This window comes from Channa argus, chromosome 1 (assembly GCF_033026475.1).
Source record: "Channa argus isolate prfri chromosome 1, Channa argus male v1.0, whole genome shotgun sequence".
Classification (NCBI taxonomy): domain Eukaryota; kingdom Metazoa; phylum Chordata; class Actinopteri; order Anabantiformes; family Channidae; genus Channa; species Channa argus.
Genome location: NC_090197.1, coordinates 49,732,730 through 49,742,153, shown reverse-complemented (window position 1 = coordinate 49,742,153; position 9,424 = coordinate 49,732,730). Strand labels below are relative to the sequence as shown.

General features: G+C 41.7%; 1 protein-coding gene across 2 annotated transcripts; it reads right to left on the bottom strand.

Annotated features, from left to right (window-relative positions):
* Positions 1-352: 352 nt before the first annotated feature.
* On the bottom strand, positions 353-8,920 carry stpg4 (sperm-tail PG-rich repeat containing 4). Of its 2 annotated transcripts, XM_067473818.1 has the most exons (7): positions 8,795-8,916; positions 8,562-8,618; positions 7,515-7,769; positions 6,011-6,075; positions 5,698-5,743; positions 2,839-2,943; positions 353-2,225 (listed from the first exon to the last, which is right to left on the bottom strand). In XM_067473818.1, the coding sequence occupies exons 1-7, from the start codon at positions 8,822-8,824 to the stop codon at positions 2,118-2,120; spliced, it is 666 nt and encodes a 221-aa protein (XP_067329919.1). In that variant the 5' UTR covers positions 8,825-8,916; the 3' UTR covers positions 353-2,117. The 2 variants fall into 2 exon arrangements, with proteins under 2 accessions (XP_067329919.1, XP_067329909.1); XM_067473808.1 differs by having other exon boundaries at positions 8,562-8,920.
* Between the last annotated feature and the right edge of the window lie 504 nt (positions 8,921-9,424).

Here is a 9,424-nt window from a genome sequence, read left to right as displayed (position 1 = left end):
AAACGATTGCGTGTGTGTGTGGTGGGCTTTGTGCGGGGCTGCAGCTTTCACTGTGATGCATGTGTTGCTCCTGTTCTATCCTGATCATTATCTCAGCAGTGTTCATGCATCCACTTTCATTTTTCAGTAATGCGTTTCTTCACACACACACACACACACACATATATATATTTAAATATTTATGTGTTTGTGGATGTAAATAATATGTTGCAGGAATATGAAAGTGACGTTCAAGCCCAACCTCTAAGAAATGACAAGTAGTGTGTGTCTGTGTTTGCAGGTTTACACATCCGTTTGAAATCACATTTTTGAAAAGCAAAGGATCACAAGAGCATGCGTGAGTGTGCATTCATCGAATTGTGTGCCCACATGTGTATTCTTTGAAGCAATGTGTGTCTACGAGGGGGGTAGCTTGATTGACAGCGGAAAAGCAGGTGCCTAGCCGTGCCTGTGGTCGAGGCAGGCTGTGGGAGATGGAGGGTGTTAAGTCGTCAGTATGGAGCATATGTCAGAGATCAGTGCTGGACTGTGGCGATCACTCAGATGAGAAGGGAGGAAGGACGCGGGGGTTGAGAGAGTCAGAGATTACCGGGGGCTCGGTGCTTTCACAACGGGTAGAATGGCTGCTGGTCACACACACATTTGAGTCTCTCTTATTGCATCTTCCTGGCAAGCAGGGGATACACATGCTCGGTCCTGTAAAACGCCCCGTGTTAATAAGATTTTCTTCCTCTCTGTGTGGAAATGGTTGTTAATTTGTCTCCACAATAATGGCCAGGAGAAAAAGCTCCAGCTCTTGAACCTCTTCAACCTCCTAAGTGTCGGCAACTGAAGGAAAACAGAATGATGGAGATTAAAGTCGGTCACGTAGATGTGCCATGATAATGTTTTGAAAAACTAACCTGAATTTTTGTCCTATACAAATCACTTTAGTGTCACTACAGAGCTGCATCACGTACATGATCTCTACCAAAGATACATTGTAGCTATCTGTGCCCTCATCATACATTACTCCATCCATGGTGAAGTAAATATCCTCCATGTATCACAATGGCTCCTTGGAGAAAAATCTGAAGTATTACTTCGCCTGTTAGCTAGCAGCAGCCTGCTAATCTGTAGTTGTGTGTTTGCAATCTTACAGATGTTTGCAGGCTGTCAGGGTACAGTATTCGTGGAGAGAGGAAATTATTGTTTAATTGCAGTATTTCCACAGACTGCACCAGGCTCCACTGTATGAGCTGTCTGTGCAGCTTTAACACACATCGGTCAAAGAAGAGATTAGTGGAGGCATGTTTGTAGTTGTTTACTGGAAAACTAAGGTCACAGGTCGCACTGTGTGCTCCAAACTTAATACAGCACCAAGATATTGTTAAATGAATTGAGTTTTGGATCTAATATATCTAATAATAATCAAAATCCTGCTCGGGGAAAAAAACTATTCCGTAAACAAGTAAAAGACAAGAAGGATCATAACAAATCTGCAATGTGTTGTTTTTTTTGTTTTTTTTTTTGACACGCTTCCAGTTGTTTCTGTCTAATTTACAGCACCAGTCCACGTGGGGATGATTTCTATCAATTTTGATCTCTGTGTTTGTTCGGTTCATCAAAAGAAAGAAAAAGCATGCGGCGTAGGTAGCGATAAGAATAGATGTTTTATTGTACGCCACTGCCTTGGCCTCTAATACTGAATGCGTTATCTGAGGGTGCAGCATGCCACACTAAGCTATGTGCATGTGACGCATGGCGGAGCAGCATTCCTCCTCCTGAATGCATTGCAGGGCAGAGATAGTAGGAAGGCAAAGCAGCCTGACTGCCAGCAGAGGAGAGGAGAGACGAGGGGAGAAAGCAACACGGGGAACGTGTAGTTAAGTGGAATGAAGTACCCTTAGTTGCAGATAAGATCATTCTGCTTCCCCGAGCTGCGTCACTGAAACACGTCGAGCACAAATGTAGCTTATTGTCAGCAGCAGAGCGCTGAATTCTTCACTAACGTGCAAATAAACAAGCAACGCAAGACTATAGGTTTTCTTTCTTTTGTGTTTTTATTCAACCAGTAAGGCAAAAAGTCACGTGTGTGATCTGCCAGAGTCCCGGCATTGTGGGAAATGCAGTTCACACTAAGGGATGTTGCGGAAGAAGAGGCTAAACGAGGAATCAAAGCCCTGCGTGCTCAAACGGTCACCCGTCTTCCAGTAAGGTTCGTAGGCCCCTGGTCCTGGTGTTTTCTGTGGAATATGCCAACAAAACAAACAAACGTGCAAAATTTCATTAGGCCACCACTTTGCAACTTGTTCAACTTATTTTTTGTTTTTTTTGTTTTTTTGTTTTAAGCGCTGAAGCCATTGCTTACCAATGCTTATCTGTTCTGCTTTTCTGTCCACTGCATCTTTTTAATTTTGCAATTTGGTGATGCGTCTTTTACTTAAAGGGATAATGCAAATCATAACTAAACTCATTAAAAATAGATAAATTACCATCAAACAAAAATGCAATAGATTTATGAAGGCTCATGTTATTCTTTACTTGCTCATCAAAAGTTTCCCAATGACATAAAGCCACTAAGATGCTAGAAAACTATTTACATGTAACCTGTGTGCAACTACAGAGAGGACTCACATATCAGTCCTTCGAGAAATTTGTGATGTCACAATCTGAAATTAATCAATTCAATCCTGGAAATTTTGTGCTATTTTGCAATTTAAATCCTTATAAAAAAAAAACAAAAACCTTGTAACGTACATAAAGGAAATGCCATCACAAAATCAGACATTTTAAGCCGCCTAAAAAAAAAAGCGTGGGAAATCCTGGAGGTACTGACATGTGAAGTAGTGGACTCACCGGGTTTACATAGTGAAGTCGTGGTAAAGTAGATTTAAAGCAGGATGTGATCCCTTTTTCAGGTCTGGTCTGGGGATTATAGTCACATGGAGCAGGTCCTTCCCTCTGTAAGAGAAATGAGGTATTATCAGGTGAGTGAGTAGTTATGCTCACTGTACTGTACCACATGGTTCAGTCTCTGAAACCTAAACCTATCATTGCTAACATTCTAAAGGATGTAGTTGGGCATTTTAATTGTGCATTAGATTTTATTATTTCATTTCTTTGTAGCCTGTCCACCTGTTGTTTTAACACCTTGCCATCCAGCTTTTTCGGTTTGCTTGGAAAAGGATGTGCTGGAAATTGTTAATGGCTCACACTCTTATCAGGCTTTTATTTTATTTTTTTAAATAAATGAAACATAGCCTAATACTGCTATGATTAAGTGTTTCAAATGTAAATGGCTGAGACTGTGCTGCTACAGATGTGATATTAATTAAAATACTGACACAAGTGAAACACGAGTTTTTAGTACCTTTAATACTGTGGATATAAAAAAAATAATAATATCACATTGCTTTGATGGGGAGTACCCCAGGGTTTGATTCTTGGCCCACTGCTGTTCAACCCATGTGTGACATTCAGATTTATTTTGCATGTCACCCAGTGTCTAACAAACTCGCTCTGTCATTGCTTAGACCAAGACAATAGCTTAAAATAATTACATTTCCTTTAATTAAAATGAAGATAAGACAGAAATATCTCAATTTGACAACGAGAAGTTATAAATGAAAGTCATTTCCCAGCTTGATTCCAGAAACTATAAAGGGAAAAAGTCCGTGACATGGATGACTTGTGCGCTCTGCTGACAGTAGGTTCTTGACATACTAAAACGAGCTGAAGTCTAGACTTTATCTGGCCAACAGCTTGTTAGCTTGAATTATTTAAATCCCCCTTTGAAGGATGGGGTCTTGCCCTCTCAGAAAACAACATGAACCTTCATTTTTAAGCCACCTGACCTGAAATGGCATTGAAGTTAAAAATGGAACCAGACACCAGACATTTTCAGGGCCAAGTGAGAGAGCAGTGACAGCACTCTATTTCCATACCTCGAATCCTGTGATGGAGCAGTAAACACCAGACTTATTTTAGGGTTCCATATCCATATCTTTTTAGGCCTATCACATATGTATATTTTCACTTGTAATGTCATGGTCTTTGCAAGTAGATCTGTCTTTCTGTCCTTGCCTTTCACTTCTCCTTTCCTCTTACCCACTAACACACATACTGGCCATCACCAGCGGCCTGCCATGCAGAAATAGCATCACACGCCCCCACCCCAACCTCCTCCTCAGACATGTCTCACAGGACCAGCCTTTCTTTTTCGGCCACTCTCGTGATTCTGACAGATGGAGACAGGCAGGCCACTTGTCCTCTGCTTCTGCTCCTTGAAGGGATGTCTGACACCGTTATATGCCATTTGATCCCAGTTGTGCCTTCAGTTGATCTTCTGCAACTGCAATGCTGGTGCTAATGCAAGGTGCATTTCACGGGAGCTGGGGAACAGTGGTAAAACTCTTACTGATGAGTGCATGTGTGTGTGTGTGTGTGTGTGGCCTAATTTCCTGCCGTGCAACAGCATGTCAGAAGCTTCTCCTGTGTTACATAGGCAACATGCACGTGGAGGCACACTGGCAGCTAAGAATCTGGTTTACAGAACTTGACTACAAATATAAGTTATTATGGAATGTGCTCATCTTGTAGTCACATCTTTCACCCTTTAGTTACTTGTACTGACAGTTTAAAGGATTTGAAGTGAAAATAGCATCAGGCACAAGCTGCAATGACAACGTTAACATACTGATGATTAACGGAAACGTCTCATGCAATGAAACTTGCCCCTAACGCAACACCTTTGGCAAATAAACTACCTGACAAAAGATGCTTAGATCAGCAAGTTTTCATGCACTAGATTTAGCTTGTACTTGACTCGTTTATGTGCTGTAGCTATAGAGAGTATGATATTTATTCATATGAAAATGTCTTGGATTATGACGGTTAATTTTAACAGGCTTGAATATCAAGAGGAATATATCAAGCGGCACGTTCAGTCGGTGTGTTGCAAAACAGCATGGAAATCTGGGACAAACAGGGGCCCCGGGATGGAAAAATATTAAGTCAAATCAGAAAAGAGAATTGTTTGGTTTGTCATATTCCCAAACATCTTCGGCTCACGGATCTTTCATTTCAAATGTTTTATTAAAATCCATGTAATTTGTTTCTCTGGGCTGAGTCGGGCCTCCTATCTTCAGATGGACCCAGTGTAAACCATTAGACCACCTCAACCTAGTTCCACACGTGTCTGTTCTACGCCATCAGTTCAGCTGTTTGAATGCGTGCTTTCGGTCCACGATTTCTACAAGCCGCTTAACCTTTGCCAATATACTTGTCTTTGAGTTGCTGTGACACCGCTAACACCAGAAAACTGCTCCCAACTCTGCAGTAATAACACCCACGGGATTTCTTAGCACCTTTCCTTTTCTGTCAACACTCAGCAGCTGCCAGCATGGCTCAAATGTCCATCAGCTACCAGCATGGACACAGCTCAGGCTCCAACACTGCAATATGAACCAAAGCTGACTGGTCCTTCAGTACAGGGCCATAACAGGCTTTTAAATGGTGCAAATGATACAATCAGACACCCTGTGGGATCAGTTTTCTCTGAATCTTGTCGTTGTCATAACCAGCACATACGAAATAGATGAGGTCATAGCTAATATAGTGGTGAACAAAAGTGTATTGTAATGAAGCCCTGCCTTTCCTGGATAATGGAAAAGACTGAATGGTTCTAATAACTAGTCTTGGTGACCAGATACTTACAGGCGGAAAGCTGATCCTCTGCACAGTCGACCGAAACATCACGTGCCTACAAGAGAGAAATGGGGGGGGGGGGGGAGAGAGAAGAGAGGTGAGCAGTGAGGGGAAGAGCACGAGAAGAAAAGAATAAGGCTGTGTATGATCTGAGGCGGAGAGAATGAAAGAGCAGGTTCATGATCGCTCCTCTGACTTTGAGCTATGAGGACAACGAGAGAGGAAAGGAGAAACTGTGCGAGGAGGACGGATTGAGCGATCAAGGGATGATTCACGGCTGTGATCTGAGAGTTAAAGAGAGGCTTGTTTGTCGGGTGCTTACTTGCAGGGGATCTTCTCCACTGGTTTTGCTGCCACGTTGTAATCACATGGTGAAGTGTTGATATGCTGGCAAAGGGGAATAAAGATAAAGAAGTGTTTAAACTTTGGCTGCTGGTTGCTTTGTTACATCGCCCACAGCAGGCTTCTGTTTCCATCACAAAATTATCTGTCTAATTGCTGCAGGTGCATTTTGGGAAGCGCCGACTGCACTTTTAAAGCACCAACTACTCCAATGATACCTAGACGTCAAAGCTAAATGTACTATCAAAGCAGAACAATTACACATTTATAAAATACTACTAAATTACTCCATTAGGCCGAGAGGTATAAAAACCAGGTTAGTGCAGAGACCTGAGATGTAGCAAGAGTTCCCAGAAACAATAACTTTAAATCTGACAAGCGATGACAATATAATTTTACTATTAATGTACCAACTTGCTAAATGTTTGACTGGTTATTGCACTGCACCAATGCTGAAGCAAGTTATGGTGTCAATCACAACAACATCAACAACTTACAAATGCCAAAGATTTTGGAAAAGTGGAATCAACTACCCCCCGATTTTATGCTTCTGACAACCAGTCAGGTTCACATGCATGTCTGTCCAGACTCATATTCTAACAGCGCAATGGGTAGAGCAGCAGACTGGGATGCAGAAGGTGCAGGATCCAATCCCAGCCCACCCACCAGGTGGTACCACTGCCTCCCCCACGGAGATACATAAATGCAGAGACAGAACTTCATAGTAACATGTGCAATATGTATATGTGCTCCATTACAATAAAGGTTGTTTTTCTTCTAATCAATTCATCCATGAGTTTAAGTGGATGTTTGTTACAGATTTAATGAAATTCCGATGCGTTTCTCCACATCAACACAACATATTGTGTTGATGAGAATGGGACAGACTTGAAGTCACAGTTACCTTTATGTTAGAACCATCTGAAATCTAACCAGTTCTGTCGACTTATATCTAATCTAATCACCTTTATCCCAAGTGAACATTTGTGCCAAATTTGAAGAAATTCCCTTATGGCATTTATGAGCTATGGAACAGCTGGACAGACAACCACAACATGCATCCAGCACAGAAGCGTTAACATTAGCCATTACTTTATATGATTTCACAATTGATTTTTCCATGTAGAATAGTAAGAAATCTACTTATTTGCTATCATTCAATGTCTGAGGAAAAAGACCAATACTACTCAGACGTACATATATTCAGTAGAAGTAGAGTTAGAGCCAGAAATTAAATCTCATATCTTACTTTGAAGACTAGAATATGGGAGAAACAGCCAGCCTGACTCTCTCCAAAGTTCAACTTTCCCAATCATCACCCAAAACACTCCAGTGTATTTTAATGCACAGACATAAGTGTGCCATCAAATTTTTGATCTCTCAAAAAGTAAGTGGATATTCCCCAAAATGTGGAGCTATTCCTTGAACTATGGTCAATTGCTTATCTCACTGGGAGAGGGACACACATAATATTTGCACCCCACCTTGTCTCTGATGCCAAGGGTGATAATGTCGGGCCGCGGGCAGTTTTTGAAAGAGTAAGATGCCTGGTGCATCAGGACCTCCTGGGTGGAGTCAGTGTATCCATATACCCCAGGCAGCAGCAGATCCCCCTGACGAACACCCACAATCTGGGCTTTTCTACCCACACCTTTAAACCCATACGTCTTCTTCACAGGGTTCAGTTCGGCTTCTTCAATGAAGTCTCGAATGCGATAGACACCCGGTATAGGTGTGTCCTGGAGGAAAGTGGAAAGGGCAATATTTAGGAACTGTGTGACCGTGTTGTTGGTTGGTGCTGCTATGCGCATTTAATTTAAAGTTTTAAAGGCCGACTTAACAATTTTTGTTGTTGTTTTATAGAGTTTATAGGGGAGATTGGACGGGACTTTTCTATTGAAATGATGTTGTCCAACTGCTTATGCTGTGGATGTTGTAATTTTATTGGGCCTGCTCCTCTCAACTGAAATAATCCTCAGGTGATGTCATTAAGTCCCAGTGACATTAACAAATTCCAATATCCAGAAAGATCCTAATCTGTTAGCTGATGGTCTGATCGTTTTAACTTGACAAGCAAAGCTACTGTAAATGTACTGCTCGGTTAATGTGCAGCAAACATGGAAGCTGTTAAGTTAAACATCAAGCTGCCTGCTCTGTGCATAACCTGTCTAGAACACACGATTAGAAAGAATGAAGGCAGTTGATGAACAATGGGGCCTGAAAGCTGAGATCACATCAAGATAAGCTGATAATCATGTAGGTCTGTGTGTTTGTATGGTGAACGCTCAGTGGACTTGTCCGTTTGAGTTATTTCACACTTTGGGAACAGACAATGGGACAGTGCTATGCAATAACAGCCGGTTCCTGATGACTGCTAACACTGCGTGGCAACATGTTTATGAAGCTGTTGTACTGCATTCTACTCATAGCTACTGCTACGGCTACACGGGTTCTAAGTCTCAAACAAGTAAAGTGTTTGGAACTGCTCTGAACAGACAAGCCACGAAACCATATTGCAGTGCAACACCTACTTTCATTGTTACCAGCCACCAGCTCCCCCGGCCACACGGGTCCACCTTGTCATCACCCTGCAGATAAGAAGAGGATACAAGCCAAGACGCAGTAGATTGTTTGTGCTGTGCTGACATTGCTATGCCAACAATCAGTTGATGCATCGCTCACATGTATCATCCTGTGCTTTACCACTTCTGCTTGTCCTCGTTAATTACAAAGAGTCATGAGGGCTTCAAAGATAGATGCTTACCTTATCGGTTCTATTACCACCTCTGGACATGTCAGTGAATTTACAGACAGCTTTGTTTTTCCATGTGGTGGTATCCTGCACTGTATTAACTGTCGCTCTGCCTGACTGGAGATCCAGTGACACCTGACCACCATTAAAACTGCGACTGTTACTATAGCAGCAACTGCACTATTGATCAATTTTTCAACAAGCTGCCCGAGTAAAGGCCTAAATTTAGACTCACTGACCAGTTTGACTGGGCGAAAAACACAATGGTAAGCCAGCAACCGAAACACGCAGTGTACTGCTGTTAGTAATTATGTCTAAATTGTTTTTGAATTATGGAGAAAAAAAAAAAAGTTTTTTAACTAATAACACAAAATTGCTAAATTGATTTTCATGGAGAATGCGTCGTCCTGCATTCCCATTGTGGACCTCAATTATGTGAACTAAACAGCTAATCATCGACAGTTAATTAGGGTGAAGGGTCATAAAGCCTGGAATCCAATCAATGAACCCGGATTAAGGTTGATTGATTGATTTGGGGTTTTGATATTTACAAGTAGCACCTGGTGACGTGAACTATGCCCTTATGTCTACAGAGACACAAAATGTCCACAAATGAAGACTATTTGAAATGGTGACATGATT

What these genes read in the sequence shown, in the direction of transcription:
- stpg4 (XM_067473808.1), bottom strand. Translation starts at nt 8,705, where the DNA reads ATGCATCAACTGATTGTTGGCATAGCAATGTCAGCACAGCACAAACAA. An exon ending in GGTGGCTGGTAACAATGAAA is followed by an intron (nt 7,770 to 8,561) that starts GTAGGTGTTGCA and finishes ACTTTCCTCCAG; the next exon opens with GACACACCTATACCGGGTGT. An exon ending in CCCTTGGCATCAGAGACAAG is followed by an intron (nt 6,076 to 7,514) that starts GTGGGGTGCAAA and finishes CCCCTTTGCCAG; the next exon opens with CATATCAACACTTCACCATG.